The sequence below is a fragment of the Ailuropoda melanoleuca genome, chromosome 17 (genome assembly GCF_002007445.2).
Source record: "Ailuropoda melanoleuca isolate Jingjing chromosome 17, ASM200744v2, whole genome shotgun sequence".
Classification (NCBI taxonomy): domain Eukaryota; kingdom Metazoa; phylum Chordata; class Mammalia; order Carnivora; family Ursidae; genus Ailuropoda; species Ailuropoda melanoleuca.
In genome coordinates, this window is record NC_048234.1 from 39,790,769 (window position 1) to 39,809,098 (window position 18,330).

General features: G+C 43.2%; 1 protein-coding gene across 2 annotated transcripts in view; it reads right to left on the minus strand.

Moving 5' to 3' along the window:
* Positions 1 to 3,844: 3,844 nt before the first annotated feature.
* FBP2 (fructose-bisphosphatase 2) overlaps positions 3,845 to 18,330 on the minus strand; it is a 31,265-nt gene continuing 16,779 nt past the window's right edge. Inside the window, exons 4-7 of one of the 2 annotated variants that reach the window (XM_002920318.4) lie at positions 15,959 to 16,099; positions 13,452 to 13,589; positions 7,315 to 7,434; positions 3,845 to 4,245 (exon numbers count right to left, since the gene is read on the minus strand). In XM_002920318.4, coding sequence (XP_002920364.1) covers positions 4,051 to 4,245; positions 7,315 to 7,434; positions 13,452 to 13,589; positions 15,959 to 16,099 — 594 coding nt within the window. In that variant the 3' untranslated portion in view covers positions 3,845 to 4,050. The remainder of the gene's footprint in view (positions 4,246 to 7,314; positions 7,435 to 13,451; positions 13,590 to 15,958; positions 16,100 to 18,330) is intronic. The other variant, XM_011226334.3, reaches the window with a different exon arrangement.

Sequence of the window (18,330 nt, forward strand, 5' to 3'; positions counted from 1 at the left end):
GCTTGTGTATTTGACACCTTTCTTGTTTCTTGAGAAAGACTTCCACTGCTGTGTTTTTCCTCTTAGGACTTCCTTTGCTGCATCCCAAGGTTTTGAACAGTTGTGCTTTCATTTTTATTTGTTTCCATGAATTCTTTTAATTCTTCTTTAATTTCCTGGTTGACCCATTCATTCTTTAGTAGGAAGTTCCTTAGACTCCATGTATCTGAGTTCTTTCCAGCTTTCCTCTTGTCATTGAGTCAAGTTTCAAAGCACTGTGGTCCAAAAATATGCAGGGAATGATCCCAATCTTTTGGTACCAGTTGAGACCTGATTTGTGACCCAGTATGTGATCTGTTCTGGAGAATGTTCCATGTGCACTCGAGAAGAATGTCTTTCTGCTGCTTTAGGATGGAATGTTCTGAATATATCTATAACATTCATCTGGTCCCGTGTGTCATTCAAAGCCTTCGTTTCCTTGTTGATCTTCAGCTTAGATGATCTGTCCATTGCAGTGAGAGGGGGTGTTAAAGTCCCCTACTACCATTGCATTATTATCAGTGTGTTTCTTTAATTTTGTCATTAATTGGTTTATAATTGGCTGCTCCCGTATTAGGGGCATAAATATTTACAATTGTTAGATCTTTTTCACAGACACTTTAATTATGATATAGTGTCCTTCCTCGTGTCTCATTACAGTCTTTGGTTTAATATCGAATTTGTCTGCTATAAGAATTGCCACCCCAGCTTTCTTTTGATGTTCATTAGCATTATAAATGGTTTCCCACCCCCTCACTTTCAATCTGGAAGTGACTTTGGGTATAAATTGAGTCTCTTGCAGACACCATATTGATGATCTTCCTTTTTTATCCAATCTGATACCCTGTGTCTTTTGATTGGGGCAGTTAGACCATTTACATTCAGAGTAGCTATTGAAAGATATGAATTGAGTGCCATTGTATTACCTGTAAAGTCACTGTTTCTGTATATTGTCTCTGTTCCCTTCTGGTCTCTGTTACTTTTGGGCTCTCTTTTTGCTTACAGGATCCCTTTAATATTTCTTGCAGGCCTGGTTAAGTGATCACAAATTCTTTTAGTTTCTGTTTGTCTTGGAAGCTCTTTACCTCTCCTTCCATTCTGGATGACAGCCTTGCTGGGTAAAGTATTCTTGGCTGCATGTTTTTCTCGTTTAAGACCCTGAATATATCATGTCAGTCCTTTCTGACCTGTCATGTCTCTGCAGATTAGTCTTCTGCCAATCTAATGTTTCTACCCTTGTAGGTTAAGGACCTCTTGTCTCAAGTGGCTTTCAGGATTTTATCTTTATCTCTGAAATTTGCTAGTTTCACTCTTATATGTCAGGGTGTTGATCTATTTTTATTGATTTTGAGGGGGGTTCTCTGGGTCTCCTGGACTTGAATGTTTGTTTCCTTCCCCAGATTAGGGAATTTTTCGGCTACAATTTTTTCAAATAAACCTTCTGTCCCTTCTCTCTCTCTCTTTCTTCATCTTCTGGGACCCTTATTATTTGAATATTAATGCACCTTATGGTACCACTGTTTTCTAGAACCCTCCCCTCATGATCCAGGCGTTGTTTTTTCCTCTTTTTCTCAGCTTCCTTACTTTCCAACATTTTGTCTTCTATATCACTGACTTTCTCTTTTGCCTCATTTACCCTAGCAGTTAGAGCCTCCATTTCTTACTGCATCTCAGTAATAGCATTTTTTATTTTGACCTGATTAGATTTTAGTTCTGTTATTTCTACACTAAGGGATTCTCTAGTGTCTTGTATGCTTTTTTCAACCCCAGTTAGTATCTTTATAATTGTTATCCTGTCTTCTAGTTCTGACATCTTATTTATATCCATATCCATTAAATCTATGGCAGAGTATTACCTCTAGTTCTTTCTTTTGTTGTGAATTTCTCCTTCTAGTCATTGTTTCCCAAAAGGAAAAGAGGAAAGAAAAAGAAAAAGAAAGGAAAAAAGGAAAAAGAGAAAAGAAAAAAACCCCAGCAAAAACAGCAATTATAATGAACAACAACAACAACATTTTCAGGAAGTGATTCCAGTGTACACTCTGCTATTGTGTTTTGGCTGCTCTTTCCCACTGGTCCTTCCTCTACAGAGTTCCTCCTTGTTTCTAGTGGAGGGTTTTTGTTCCTTTAAGTAGGTATGCATCGTTTCTTTGTGAAGTTAAGCCGGAAGCTAATGTTTTGGAGCTTTCTTTAATCAGTAGACTTGGTATATGCTGGGGTTTGTGTTTGTCTTCTGAAGGAAAGAGCTGCTATGCTGACTCACAAGCTGACTTGCCTTCACAACATGCTCCTGCCAGGTCAGGGGGTGGGGTTTAGTGTAGGAGATTCAAGCCTCTACCAGAGGTGCTGTTTCTCTCTGGAGTCTGTGCTGGTGGGTGGGAAGAGGGTGTGGTGGTGGTGGAGAAGGTAGAATATGGTGTCACGGGGCGCCTGGGTGGCACAGCGGTTAAGCGTCTGCCTTCAGCTCAGGGCGTGATCCCGGCGTTGTGGGATCGAGCCCCACATCAGGCTCCTCTGCTATGAGCCTGCTTCTTCCTCTCCCACTCCCCCTGCCTGTGTTCCCTCTCTCGCTGGCTGTCTCTATCTCTGTCGAATAAATAAATAAAATCTTAAAAAAAAAAAAAGAATATGGTGTCACCTCATCCCTTTGTCCCTGGGGGGCAGAACTCCCAGTAGCCGCTGCTCAGGAGGCTCTCCCAGAAAATCGAGCCATCTCCTGTGGCCCGGGCCCTGGTCAATTCTTTGCCCTAACCTGTCTGCGTCTGGGTCATCATCATGCCCAGAGCCACAGATCTCCTGTATTTTATCTCTGGCCAGTGGCTGGGATTCAAAACCCCAAGGTTTTTTGGTAAGGTGTGCACCCCCACTCCCATCCCCAAGCAGGGAGGTGTGCCCAACAGTGTTCTGTCCATAAAAAGCCTTTGCACAGTGTGTGTGCAGAGGCTAGAGTTTATTGTAACACTGAACAAAAAGCTGGAGCCAGGCTATCAGCCATCTGCACTTTACTCAGTCCCCTACCCCCTTTGTCCTAGCAAAGCCATCGCAGAAGCTTGACTCTCTCATGGCAGACAGCAAAAAGCAGCGGCCATGTTATCCATGATCCACTTCAGCCTCTGCACTGCCCACAGCCAGTCCCAGAAAAGCAACTGTTGGCATGTGCACAGAGGTGCAAGCCTATTGTGGCTCAGAGCAAAAAGTTAAGATGTTTTCTCCTCTCTGTGCACCCCTCTTGCCCCGCTAGAGAGCTCCCCTCAGTGGCTCCCTGGCTATCCCTTTGTCTCTGGAGAGGAAAAATAATGCTCCTCAAATGCCCTCCAGAAAGGGGAGCAATCTTTCCCTGAGCAACCCAGGGATCCACTTGTCACAGCTAATTATGGGGTCACAAACCACTGCAATCTTTTCGACTTCCTCTTTCTTCCTGACTTGGCTCCACAAACTGGGCTTCCTCCCCTTCCCAGACCCATGGCTTCCCAAACCCCCAATTCAGGGCTGCGAACCATGTTTCTGCCAAATTCACTCGCTCCAAATGTGCAGATTGTTTCCATACTCCTATGATGGTGTTCCTAGTTTTTCAAAATAGTTCAAGGATGGTCTAGCTGTATTCAAAACAAAGCAAGTTCAGGGTCCCCCTAACACTCTGCCATCTTGGAACCAGTCCCCACTAGGTTCAAATTTTAAGCCAACCAAACAAATTCTTAACTAATCTCTAGACTTTTTGCCCACAAATTCGTAGCTGCCGATTCCCTGGCTGACAGACTTGGAACTCTAAACCTATTAGCTGCTATTCTTGAGAGAAGACAGATCAAAGCTGTTCTTTTCACATATGGGTTTTTATTTTGAGCCCTTCACACTGAGCACAGAACTGCCTCTGGCTTCTACAGCTGTGAAGAGCACTTGGCTGCTGCTCTTCTGGAGATGATTCAGGAGGGCTTTGCCTTTTGTTACTCATCACCACTATTTACAATGATCCTTTATTTAGGGCCCTTAATAGAAGGGACAAGAAAAAAAAAAAGGCAGTGTTCAGGGTGAAACCCACTACCTGCCTTCCTGGCTTTTCTGTACACAGGAGAGGTATTCCTTTACATCATCTGGGGACCCCAGAATGAGGGGGACGCGTTGGTGAATGGACTCCGGCATCACATCCAGCACAGGCTGGGTGCCTGTGGTCGCCAGGCCTCCAGCCTGCTCTATGATATAGGCCACAGGATTGCACTCGTACAGGAGCCGGAGCTGTGGGAGAAAGACAGTCAGGTGGACAAGCTCTGCAAGTGGCCAAAAATCCTGAAGCGCACCCCTAGAGCTTGATGGGGAATTCCAGGAGCTGAACTTCTGTGTCTTGTTAGCATGAATACACTGGGTTCATTTCCATGACTTTGGGGCACTGCTGGTCAGTCTCTACCTGTCTTGTGACCTTTGTGTTTATGAGAGACCTGCCTCCTCCCTTGGGAGTATGAGATCTAGATACTTGTTTGCTGTTCGTTCAGCAGCGAGGCAAACTGATGCTGAGGCCTGGTCAGGAGCCTCTGTATGTGAGGCCTTATGGCTAGGGAGGAGTCCAACTTGGATGAGATGGAAGGTCACCTAGAGAGTATTAGGTGGCCTCAGTGTTCGGGATCAAGTGGAAGATCCTCACATCTCAAGTGTCAACTCGACTAGGTAGTTTGCTGGGGTTTAAATGGCCTTTTCTCTTGGCCCCCAAGACTGAGTTACCCTCTACTGCTTGCACTCCCATAGCATCCTTCACATCCCTCTTTCTTTATTTGTCACATTGAGGTTTGTTTCCCATTGCCTTTCTTCTTACACACTCACCCTTGAGGGCAGGGACGGAGTCTATCTGGGTTGGTCATTGTGGCATCTACCTTCCCAGTAATGTCTGACACAAGGAAAGTGTCCAAACAAGGCTACTGGGTCCCTTGCCCAAGGGCTCCAAGTAGAAGGCAGAAATGGGCGGGGTTGGGAGGGTAAAGTCAGCCTGTACCTTGCTTTCCAATGTGTGCCCGTGGACCCAGGGCTGAGCCTATCCTGAGGAAGGACTTCTTTTTCTAATAGGCACTATGGATCTAGCAGGTGTCTACCCTGCATCCAGTGAGTCCTTGGGGAATTGAATTGAAATGAGCTGGACCCAATGCCTTTTGTAGGCCTATTTCTGTGAATATGATGTGACTCCCTCCTCCCCACCCCCACCCCAACCAGACACACACACATATCACATTAGATTCAGGGTGACAGTCTAACTGCATGTTCTAACTCAGTATCATACTATCTTCTTCCTTCCCGATAGGTGAAAATCTGTATTTAAAAAGAAAACATGTTCCTTTCTGTCAGCTTACAAAGTCGTTGAGCCAGCTTTCTGCAGCCTTTTCTTTCCCATTGTTTTTCTCAAATCCACTGAAACTACTTTGAGAAGCAATCATATCTTGTGCTGATTTTTGAATCATTGTTATTTCATGGTGAGAAGCAAAATATCTCTGGTCTAGGTTAGAGAGCCAGGCATTCAGGATAGAGTAAGTTAAGACTCCAGGGGGCCATTTACTGCCATTTTGGTAAAACAGTATACACTGCCCTCCAGCTCTTGGAGTAGTGGGTGTCCTGGCAGGGTGCAAAGAAGCCCCGGTGGGTATGGACACACTTGGATCTGCTAGCTTTGTCCCTGGTCATCCACAGGAGGGACACTGGCGGCCAACTGGTCCTGGACAGCTACCTGTTAGCTTCTAGAACTCGGCTCTTTCTTCCCCTTTTCCTGGCTCTGGGTGCTTGAGGATGAGGGACTTGGGGTGTCAGACAAAGTCTCAGATTGTAACCAAGTAGCCTTTGTTTGTACCATGTTGATTCAGATACTTAAAAGAAGAAGAAGAAAACGCAACACCCTCGCACAAAGTTTGTCTTTGAGCCAAGGCTGCCCTTCTCCTAAAGTTGCCCTTGTAGTAAATTCACCTTAAAACACAATGTACAGGTCTTCATGATGCTTTGACCTGCAGTCCATGTGATCTACTTTTTTGCTGCAATTAAAATCTAAACAGATATACAGAGAAAAGCACACACAGCAGAAAAGGCATACGCATCTACCCCACCGCCAAAACACACACCAATGTGCTCACAGAGACCACAAAAGCTAAAACACAGAGGTCAGGAACCAATGGTACTTTCAATAGGGATGGTGGTGACGGTGCTATGAATATAGATCTATACACGGAATTACATGTGCTTATGGAAATGTCTCTGTACGTACATGTGCATATTTTCGGACTCATTGTAAATCATTTTGACAATCAGAAAGAAATAGCCAAATGTTTTCTGTGTTGGCACTTAGTGGACAGCAAGAGTGGTTCTATGTAAGCATTCCCTCATTTTCTAGATCTCATTTAAGCACGTGTCATGCAGACGTGGCTGTGATTCTTACTTCTGAAGGTTATAATATACTTGAGCTCAACACTCACATGAAGAGAAATTCCTGACACCCAATCTGCATATTAAAAGTTTTCCCTCTGGTCTCATGTGCTTTTAGATTTCTTATCATGGCTTTGAATCTGGCATTCCAATAACTCAAATTGCACACCCCGGGAGACAAATATGCATGTGGCCAGTTGTTGGTGTGTCTGAGAATACAGTAGATCTTTGTTTTGATTTGTCTACTTACCTACGATTTCTGTGACCGGCTAAAAAATCAGACACATTTCCATGGGAGGGTCTATTCAAGATAGATGCATTTGGATCCTAAGATTCCCATCTGATCATACAAGTATTTCTGGGTTTGTGCCATAAAGTTGCAGTAAGATCACCCAGGAGCTACCTTTCCAGAAGTATTAAATAAGTTTTGACCAGAAGTTCTTATTCTGGAGTTTGGGAACTCTCTAGAGGACTCATGGGTAGACTTCAGGTCATCTATGAGCCCCCTAAAAACTTATGCAATGTGTATGTTTATAAGCATTTTTTCCCCTGGGAAGTGGATCCATACCTTCCACTAGATTCCAGAGGGTCTATCATCCAGAACCAGGTGGTGCTGAAGCTACAAGTCAGCCATAGCACGTATTAAGCGATAGATGAACACAGCTGACTCATGGTGAATGACGGGCATGAGGCCAGGGAACGCGAAGGCCAGTGAAAATTGCCAATAACAACTTCAGCTTCTACCACAGCTTCAAAATTCATTAATGGGAAATACACCTCTTTTCTCTTCCACCTGCCCACTCCCAAACAGATGTGAAAAGGAAAGAGCAGTAGCCAAAAAGCACGCATGGAGAGAAAGGGAACTCCAACTGGCTTACTGACCGATACAGCCAGAGGACAAATGAGAATTACCTTGCCCTTAGGACTTTTCTGGTTCGCTGGGTACAGGAAGATCCCTCCATAGACCAGGGTGCGGTGCACGTCGGCCACCATAGAGCCCACGTACCTGGCCCCATAGGGAGCACTGCCATCCTAGAAGGCAGAGAGAGAAGAGACAAGATGCTCACCTGGATTAGATTCTACCTTACCCGCGTTTCCTGCCTTAGGAGGTTTGCAAAGCAAAGGAAAGTAACTATTAAAGTCTTCTAAGGAAAGAAGGAGACCTGGGTAGCGTTTAGGCTTGGATTAGACAAGCAAGAGATAGTCACACACACACACACAAAGATTTGAATTACAATAAAAGCAGGCACTGTAGGTGATCCCAAACCCTGAATATTAGGTGGAATGCAAAACCTGCCAATTACTCTCCTAGTTAACAACATGACTAGTACTGTTCACAGATCATGTGTAAATTCAGCTCAATAAATAATTTTTCAGCATCTTACGCCTGGCACCAGGCTGGGCCCTGAGGATGCCACAAACAGGAAGACAGTCTCTGCCCCATAGAACTTACCAACTAAAGGGGGAGACTAGCATACATAAATGAATAAAAATAAATGAACTTACAATTTTATGATAAAAAAGATGAATAACCCCATTTTAAAAATAGACTACAAACTTACCTTACACCACGTGACAGATTAACCCAAAGTAGATGGAAGGCTTACACATTTAGAGCCAAGACTATAAAACTCTTAGAAAATATCAACAGACTTTTGGGGGAAGAAACTTGAAAGAAATGGTATTAAAATTTCCTGGCAAAGAAAACAGGAACATTTGTGAAAATGAAGAACAAGGAAAAGAGTATCTCTACCAAATCTAAGAGAATACAGTGAAATAACAATATTTACATATGCAAAGAAGAAATGCAAACACTGACCAGCAGATCAGAATAGAGCCTAGTCCTGGGCCTAAAGATAGACGAGAATTTCATTTAAGCTGAATAGGACATTTCAAACAGCGTAGGAGAGGACTATTAGTGAGCAAACAGCACTGCGCTAGCTGCTCAGAGAAGAGGTGTGTAGGATCCCTACCTCACTCTTTACAGCCAAATTATTTCAAGATAGAGTTCAAAGGAGAGAATTACAAATAATTTAGAACAAGGCTGTCCAGTGAAATTCTCTGTGGTGATGAAAACACTTTTTATCACCAGTGTCCCACTCAGCAGCCACTGACCACGTGTGACTGTTGATCTCTGGTAACGAGACAAGTATAGAAAAAATAGAATGATTTACATGTTATTTACCAGCAATTAATTAAAACTGAAATAGCCACATGTGGCTAGTAGCTATTGTATTGGACAGCACAGGAGAGGAAAACATGAGTACATTAATTTATGATTTGGTACACCACACCCATTAGATATAAAGAAAAATAAATATAACGCAAAACTGTAAACGCCTCCATAGGGTCAAAAGCTGAAAGTCTACACATATTTCTAACATGAATAACAGACAAAGGCTAGCTTTCTTCATTTACTAAGTGCTTATACAGGCAACAAGAAAAAGATAAATAATACTAATTAAATATTCGCTAAGGATAGAAATAGGCAATTTACTAAGACAAAAGTAGGTGCTCAATAAATACAAGGAAGCTGTACAACATAAACCATAATTAACCAGGTACAAATCAAGTCACAAGGTTCACCTTTTTACCGTCAAAGGGACAAAATGTTAAAAGATTCACCATATCTCACACTGGCAAGAACACAGGGAAATGGGTACTCTTCCATATGATGCTGGAGAGTGTAAACTGATGCAACTTTTCTGGAAGAGTATTTGGTAACAACAGCATGTGAAATGCTCACACCCTTTGACCCAGCAACTTTAGTAAGACACGTGCCCTACGGATATATTTGCAAAAGGTCACGAGTATACACGTTTGGGATCTCCATTGCAGCTGTGTCAATCTCCAAATCATGAAGAAGAAAATCAGGTGAGACTAATGTGCTCGACCTGATGTTCTAGAAGGGTGGTGGGGTAGACATGGAGATGAATGTGCATAATCCCTCCCGCCATCCCAGCTCAAAGAATAAAAGCAACACTTGGCAGTGGTCATCCCTGCAAAGAGCAACTTGGCTGGGGGCAAGGGAGGGGGGAGCCTTTCACTTTTAATTTTGTATATTTCTGTATGTTTTACATTTCCTAATCTTAGATTACATTTTAAAATTGAAGTAAAATTTACATCAGATAAAATTAACAGTTTTAAAATATGCAATCCAGTGGCATTTAGTACATTCACAATGTGGTGCAACCACAACCTTTATCTGATTACAGAACATTTCCATTGCCCAAAGGAAAACCCTATATCCATTAAGTAGTCTCCATCCTCCCTTCCCCCAGACCCTGGCAACCACTAATCTGCCTTATGTCTCTACACATTGACCTAATCTTTGCAACTAGCTTTTTCCACTTAGCATAAATGGTTTTGAAATCATCCATGTGGTGGTATAGATCAGTACTTCATTCCTTTTTCTGGCTGAATGATACTCCCTTGTCTGGATGTACCACCTTTTATTCATCTGCTCATCAGTTGATGGACTGAGTTGTTCCCACCTTTTGTTATTGTGAATAATGCTGCTATGAACATCTGTGTGCAAGTTTTTACTGAATATATCATTTTCAATTATTTGAGGTGTAAACTGAGGAGTGGAATTGCTGGGTCATATGGTAATTCTATGTTTAACTTTGGAGATATATTGCTTTTTAAATTTTGTTAACAAGAAAAGAAACTAGTTTCAATCAAGTGGAAATATTAGGACTATTTATTGTCATCTTCTTTGGACCTTTCTTTATTTAAAAAGAGTTAAAAGTACTTAATAAAAGAAAGCAACATTTTCATGCCAATATCCACCAGGCCAGCCTCTCCCGCTTTCATCTCTGCCCTTCTCTCTTCTCAGAGAATTGCTAAGGGAAGGGGGCTCAGATTATTTTCCCTAATTTCCTCTTAATCTTTCTAAGGAATCACTGCAAACCTCAACCATAGCCAGGAGGATGCCCACCACTCTGTTGAGGGTATCCCCATTTGTCCAAAGTCAAAATTCCTTTTTGTTTCTATAGGTGGAAATTCTAGAAAGTAGCTTAGGGTTTCATTTTATCTCTGTTGTCTTATTAGTTAGAACTGGACACGCCAAGACCATTCAACACTTCCGTCAAAATCATCATTGTTTTTACATCAAGAAGAAAGTCCCATCCCCACCCCCATTCCCTCACTCCCCCCACCCCGCCCCAACTCTCAAGCGTTGCCTGAGGAAATCATCAAGCATTCACACTGGTTTCCTACTGTTACCTGTATAATGAACTTTCTGGGCCAAAACCAACTAATCCCCAGTCTTCAATTTATGGAAATTGTAAGGGATTTTATGTAAAAAGCAAGCAAGAAAACCAAAATCTCCTAGAGACAAAACAACTCCTTTTATGCTAGGGGCAGATGCATATTAAATCTAGAGTTCCATGTTAAAAAGCAACTGGAAGATTCCGGAGACTTGCCTTATGTTGGGGAATATGTGCCTTCCTTTGCTGTTGAGAAGGGTCTCCTCTTTGAAGCAGTATTGAAATACTGATTAATATATTGGGCTCAGTAGTCTACCATTTCCATGACAAGTGAACACTGACTTTCTATTTTCTAAAAGGGACTACTCCTGAACAACTGTGACAGAGTGAGGAGGAGATCAGAATAACCTGTTGTTTAGGTCCTACTGCACGAGTCCCACCCGTTCAGCATACTGGGTGCAATAACAGGCCATCTACGGGCTACCCAAGTGACGTTAACCTGTTCTGTATGTTATGCATACATTCCCCTTTATTTTACTTTTGTCTCAGTATCTCCCTTCTGAATTTGTAGATTATTTTTATGATCTAGTGAAATGTCTAGGAAGCTGCCCAGTGCAGTGCTTTTTCAAGTGTGGATGGAAATCCATTAATAGGTCATAAAATCCATTTAATGCATCATTACTAAACATGTTTTTTTTTTTTTAATGAAATGCAATCTAAACAAATGGAATGGAACGGAACAGAACAGACCAAATCAGATCAGAACAGAACAGAATTGGGGCGCCTGGGTGGCACAGCGGTTAAGCGTCTGCCTTCGGCTCAGGGCGTGATCCCGGCATTGTGGGATCGAGCCCCACATCAGGCTCCTCTGCTATGAGCCTGCTTCTTCCTCTCCCACTCCCCCTGCTTGTGTTCCCTCTCTCGCTGACTGTCTCTATCTCTGTCGAATAAATAAATAAAATCTTTAAAAAAAAAAAGAAAGAACAGAATTGAATTGAATAGAAAAGTAAAGAGTGAAAAAATATCTTACAGCACAGTAGCCAGGAAGGCAGTTTTCTTTTGTTTCGGTGTGTGCGCATGTGCGCGTGTGTGCATGCGTGCTTGTGTGCATGTGCACGGGGGTGCGTGCGTGCTTGTGTGCATGTGCACGGGGGTGCGTGCGTGCTTGCACACATGTGCTCTGAATTAGACATTAAATGCATTTGTTACTAATGGTCACAGTCAAAAATTCTTCAGAACCACTGGCCTAATGGACCTTTCTTACTCCTGGGACATCTCTTGGGAAACTGTGTAGATCCTTTTAAGGCATTTACTCCATTTTGTAAAATTACAACAGGTAGGTTCACCTTAGAACCTAGTGTCTTTCTTCTAGCTGTAGTCAAACTATTTAAGCTGGCTTGTGAGAAAGGATGCAAAAGAAACTTTTTTTTTTTAAAGAGCAGAGAGCATTACTTGGGAAGAGAAAAAGTTAAAATGGAATTGAGAAAGATCTTAAATATCTTCTAAGAGTTCCAGTTTTACTGAGAGGGCAAGGGATTCGTGTTTCTTCCCTGACTAGCATAATCATGCCCTTTGCGTGGTTTTCCATTTGGGAGCTCAGCCTGTGGTAAGATTTACAAGGGGTCCTTGTCCGGTCAGCCTGTTCACCAGCTGTCGGTCATTCATGGACTGATGTCTTTTTTCTCATTTGAAACCTCTCCTTCAAAGAAATTTATGGTATTTTTTGTGTAGGACTTTTATCTTTTAGTGGTAACATAAATATCTTCTTTTATGGGCTCCAGAGGAGGCACTTTTTAGCTTAGAATGGGAGCCACCATGAAACATCTCCAAGATCGGAAGCATGTAAATAATTTTGAGTTTATTAACCTTGCAATCCACATCCTGTGACTTTTGCCCCCAAGACATTGGATGGGTTTGTGCATGATAGCAAAATACAACCCTATAAAGGAGAGGTACAGGAAACTGCACTTTTGAGAACTTCGCTTAAAAAACAAATGAAAGAAAGTAGGAAGTTCTCTATAGTTTCAGCTTCAGGTCACAAAGGCAAGTCCTGGAATCCTGTTGACTGACTGCCTCTTGGTCCCATGGAATCATGAGCTCCTTTTCCTTGGAGCTCATGAGGACTTCCAGGGACAGCCAAGCTAGCACACTACACCACTGCCTTTCCACCACAGGATAAATGTCCTCTCTTATGACATCTCCCAGAATTTGGTGAGAGATGGTCCCACTTGTAAACAACCTTGCATTCCTCTTCCAATTTAGAACAGACTTTACACACTTGATCTGGAAATTCTTTGACTTTGCTTCCACACCTGTCTTAAAAGCTCTCTTAGTATGGTGAACATACTGAACGGATTATTTGGGTTGCATTAATAGACGTATGAAGTCCAGAACTTGGTAATCCCATTGAGAGACAAAGAACATCCTAAAGCTTGGGTTAAACACAAGGCCTTGATATTAGGGCATATGAATGGGACTTCCAAATATAATTACTCTAAATATAAGTGAGTGACCAGAATCTATATAGAGGGTAGCTCAGCAAGCAAATGACCTGACAGCTTCTGCCCTGGACTCTGAATTTTGAAAATGTGGTCTGTCTTCTTCATAAACAAGGTCTCCTAGAAAAACTAAAGTAGGGGGTATTATCTTGAGTAGGTAACTTTTAGCCGTAAAAGATGTTATTCGTTTATGAAGAAAAGCAGAGTCTGCCCTTCTCATACTGATCAGAGCCATGAACAGTGGCATCAGCCTCTTTCGGTCAGGCCCCCAAAGCCGCCACCCAAACAGGGACCCCCTGAGGCAGCATTCTCACTGCTGCCTTAGGCTTTCTTCACTCACCTCAGGAAATTTCTTTCTCTGCACATATTCTGAGGTGGCCGCATCAAAATACTTGGCATAGCCCTCATTGAGACTGTAAATCTTTCCTTTCTGTTTTATCTTGACATCCTTTTCCACCAGGATAAATTCACCGAGAGCCTAGAAAGATGAAAAGAAACACCTGGAAGAAGAGAGATACCAGGAAACAGAAGCCAACTGCACACTCCCCAACAATCAGAGAGCATTGGAAGGTGTGGGCCTGCTCGAAGAGCCTGGCTGTGCCACGTCCTTCTGAATCTCCAGCGGTGCCCTAGCAAGAGATGACATAACTCAAAGGAAAGAGAGAAAGTTTCTTTGGTAGTTTTTACTGCCTGCCAGGTTACTCATTTATAGGGAACCTCAAAGTATTAATGCCCCAAGTTCTCATCCCTAGTTGTTTCCTCATTCCTAATGTTTCCAGGAAGATTTGGGCCATCGACAATGAGAGAAAGAAGTTTCATGGATGGGATTCATCATAAAGGTGGGGGATGTGGTTCCCCTACTACTCTGTAGTCCATTTATTTTAATGACTCAGTCTTAGAAACCATGAAAAATTCCCAGTATCCCAGTGACTCTTATACAAGGAAATGAGGAAATCCCTGCAATCAGAAACTGTATTCACTTGACATAAGGAATAAAAAGGTTAAAAATGAAAGAGATCCTCAGAATTATTAATAAAATTGTGCCCACTGCCCCCACCATGGTTACTCTGCAGGACATCCCTCAGGTACCCATTCATCTGAGTGCTTGTGGATGTGATTAGCTGGCTGCGGGCATCACCTTGAAAGGCTGGCTGTCTCTCTAAGTCACAGGAGGAAAACCAGGCTTGGAAATGTAATCAGTTTTAATGAACTTCAAAGACTAGGAAAGTGAAATCCCCCAGGATGACAGCTCACAGCTGGCAGCTAGGCTAGAAGGTTCCTAATAAACATAGGAATTTATATTCCCAGAATATAAAGAGGCAAGACCGTGCAGACCATGTCTGAAATAAAACAGCGATGAGAATACTCAGCAACCACAAAAGTAACAACCATCTCTCCCTTCTGCTGTATGTGAGTGATGACTTCTTCTTTACCAATGAATCTCTACCTTCACTTTAATCTTCCCACTTCCTAGATAAAAATTATTGATACACAGGGGCGCCTGGGTGGCACAGCGGTTAAGCGTCTGCCTTCGGCTCAGGGCGTGATCCCAGCGTTGTGGGATCGAGCCCCACATCAGGCTCCTACGCTATGAGCCTGCTTCTTCCTCTCCCACTCACCTGCTTGTGTTCCCTCTCTCGCTGGCTGTCTCTATCTCTGTCGAATAAATAAATAAAATCTTTAAAAAAAATTATTGATACACAATCATTAATTATACCCACCGCCAAGGCCAGAACTGACCCTCTCTTTCTTGAATGCTCCTGAGATGATCAAGCAAAAGCCCACTTGCTATAGAGTAAGTCCATGCCGACTGCCTCCTAGCATAACACTCTACTCCTGTTCTAGAGCACATCCATCCCTGTTCAGAAAACCCAACTTCTTTTTATTATAGGCAAGCTCCTGATAGTCTCTGGCTCATGAGCTTTAACCTACTGTGGACAGCCCAGTGTGGAGTAACACTTCCTAGAAGCAGCCTAACTCCCCTTGAGGAAGTAAATCTTCCCATTGGATGCCAGTCTAGGAGGACTAAGCTGAGCCTCCTCCAGCCCAGGGTCAGGCATTTGACTTAGATTGGCCAATTAGATACTCCTCCCTGGCAACTGAAACCTGAGTGAGAGACACAGAATTAGGGGTAGTGCACAGACCAGATTGGCCATGGTCTGCAAGCTCGTTCCTGGGACTCCTGCATCCCAGTCCTCAAGACCTGCCCATTTCCAGCCTGTGTCCTGAGCTTTACCATTAATATGGTAACATCCTTTATTTAATTGGGAAGAACGTCTACTTTAGCGTCAGTCCCACAAACCCATGCTCTCCAATAGTGTAGCCACTAGTCACGTGTGGCAATTTAAGTTAATTAAAATGAGATAAAGTTTTAAAACTGAATTTCTTAGTCATGCTAACCACATTGCAAGTGTTCAATAACCACATGAAGTGGGTACCGTATTGGACAGCACAGATTACAGAACGTATGCATGGTCACAGAAAGTTCTATTGAATGTTGCTACTCTAAAAAATTCGTGTTTCTGTCTAGACATTGGCAACATTAGGTTGTTTTTTTTTTAATTATTGTATTTCCATAAGCCAAAGAGGTTGAAAGCATTTTTGGATTACAAACTCCTTAGGGGAAGAGCCTGAGTTGATACGACAGACCCCACAGAACACTTCGAATGCCCTCCATTGGACACAGGTCATTAGTGTTTTCTGATGTTGGTGTTGATTCCCCAACTAGACTCTCTTGTCCCAAAAGCAAATATTAAGAATGACCATAAAATTACCCCAGCCAACTGGAATTAAAGCACAGAGATGCCTGGAGTCCTAAGTACTGATACTACCTTATTGGGTACCTACTGGGTCGAGCATGAAGAGGTCCACTCCTTGCCCAGTGGAAAGAGCCACCAGGGTTGCACTACCATAGAGGGCATAGCCCGCAGCCACGATATTTCGGCCTGGCTGCAGAGCATCCTTTTCAGAAGGCTCATCCTCTGAGGTCTGTGGAAGAGAAAAGAGAAACACGGGGTGTTATTGTCTCTGGACAGAACCCTTTGCCAGAGGCCTGGGCTTCAGATCTCCTTGAACCACTGAAGAAAGTGCAGTCCTCAGAATTTTGAGCTGAAGCAAATGCCTCTGGAGGGAATACGTTGCCATGGTAACAAATGGTTCTTAGCTGAGCCATTGCAGAGGCCGTTCTTGGACTTATCCCTGGTTTCTGAACACATTCGTCTGCATCCTGCCCAAAAAGCACCCCAAGATGCTAAAACTAGAGCACCTCTTAAAAATTATAAGCCATGCTCCTTAACTGTTACAACAACCAAAGTCATTCAGCTTGAGCTTGTGCCGTATTTCACTGTATGTACTCAACAGCCCTCTGAGGGAAATATCTTTATCATCTCCCTTGTGTAGATGCAACACTCAGAGCCTGAAAGTCTGGATAACTCACCTGACACCAAGAAGCCTCAGAGCTGGAGTCAAGCCCTGGCAGCCTGGCCCAGGGCTCTTCCCTGTTCCATGTGCTGCACCTGGATGGTCTTGCCCTTGCCTGCCCCCCACCTACACCCCCATGCCCCCATCCTGAGCCCATGTCTACAGTTCTGAACATTTTCTTGAGGAAGTTTTGCCCTTTGCCATGGCAGCAGTGCAGATGTGAATGGGAATTCAGGGAGACAGGACAGGTGGGGATACTGAGGAAGGAACAGAGATTGCTCTCGATAGAGGGGTTCTGCAGTTGAGAGTCCACTTTATAGCCCACTTTCCCCAATACCTCTCAAAGGTTCCTTCCCTCCCCACCTCTTGTGCTCTAAAAGGTAAGTGAATCAAATCTGATTGATTTGGAAAAACAAGTAGCAAACTTCTAGGCTCAGCTGTGAGGAGCTGAGTTGGGGTGGGGGGAGGAGAAGAGGCATTCTCTGTTCTTTCCCCGACCTTCTTCTGGGGTTCTGACTTCACAGCAAAGCCTTCGAGGATAGGGGAGAATTCTGGACAAGCACTGGGGCTCGCTCTGGACCCTAAAATCACTGTGGATGGCAGATGTGACAGGAGCTCGGAAGGAGAGGTGAATGGGCAGACTCCAATCAACTCTTTTCAAATCAGAAGATCCAGATGGATTCAGCTCCACAGACCATGACAAATAGCTATGACGAATGTGACAAGTGCAGCTCCAAACTCACTTTCCCGTAGCCTGTCATACCCAACGAGTGTGGAGCTCGGTGTGCAAGGGTTAAATACAAACTGTTGGCCTCGCTGCTTCTGAGCCATTCGAGTCCCCACTCTCTGTTTTCCAGCACTGCTACCTCTTGTTTAGTTAGATGCTCTGTTCTCTAGACGCCGGTGGATTTTGGCTAAAAGGCCAGTCCAGAAATATCGCCTGGAGATTCCCTGCTGAGCAGAAAACTCCAGAGAATTGCAAAGTGGTGGAGGTGAAGGGAATACCTTTAAAATTATGAAGACACACTGGTGATTATGTAAATAGGAATCAGAACAATAATATTGAGCCAGAATATTACACACATGTTAAAAATATGTCAATTATGCTAATTAATTCTCCTGAAGAATGACTTCTAAAATTACTAAAAATAGTAATTTGTATTTATATAGGGTTTTATCTTTTTCAAAGTACTTTCACATCATCATGCTTTGTGAAAGAATGGAGAGTCTCCCTAACCCTCACTTAAAACTGATGGGATGGAGGTCAGGAGAGGTACCCACAGATTTTGAAACCAGTGAGTGACAAAACTGAGGTGGACCCACATCTCCCAAGGCTAAGCCAGCATCCTTCTCAGCACTGTCACTGAATATGGGGCCAGTCTGCCCTTTGTGAATAATATCTTCACTGTAAAGCAAACCTTACCCTTCTTTAAAAGTGTCATGTTCTCTCTAATAATTTTTCTTTATTTTTACAATCTTGCATTGTTTCTAATAGCTTTGTTTTTGCAACTAATTACATTTTTATTTGACTTGGATGGGTTCAATAAATTGGCCTTATTTCTAATTCCTGGCCACATACAGATTCTGAGAAACAGGCCCTGGAGCAGACTCTCAAAGTGGACCAGCAGCATCAGTGTCCCCTGGGATCTTGTTAGAAGGACAAATATTCATCCTCCCCTGCTCCCCCAACCAGGCCTATGGAGTTGGAAACTCTGGGCCTCCAGAAAGCTTCCAGGTGATTCTGAGGCATGCTAGCTTGAACCACAGCTCTAAAGCATGAGCTCCTAAGAAGAAGATTT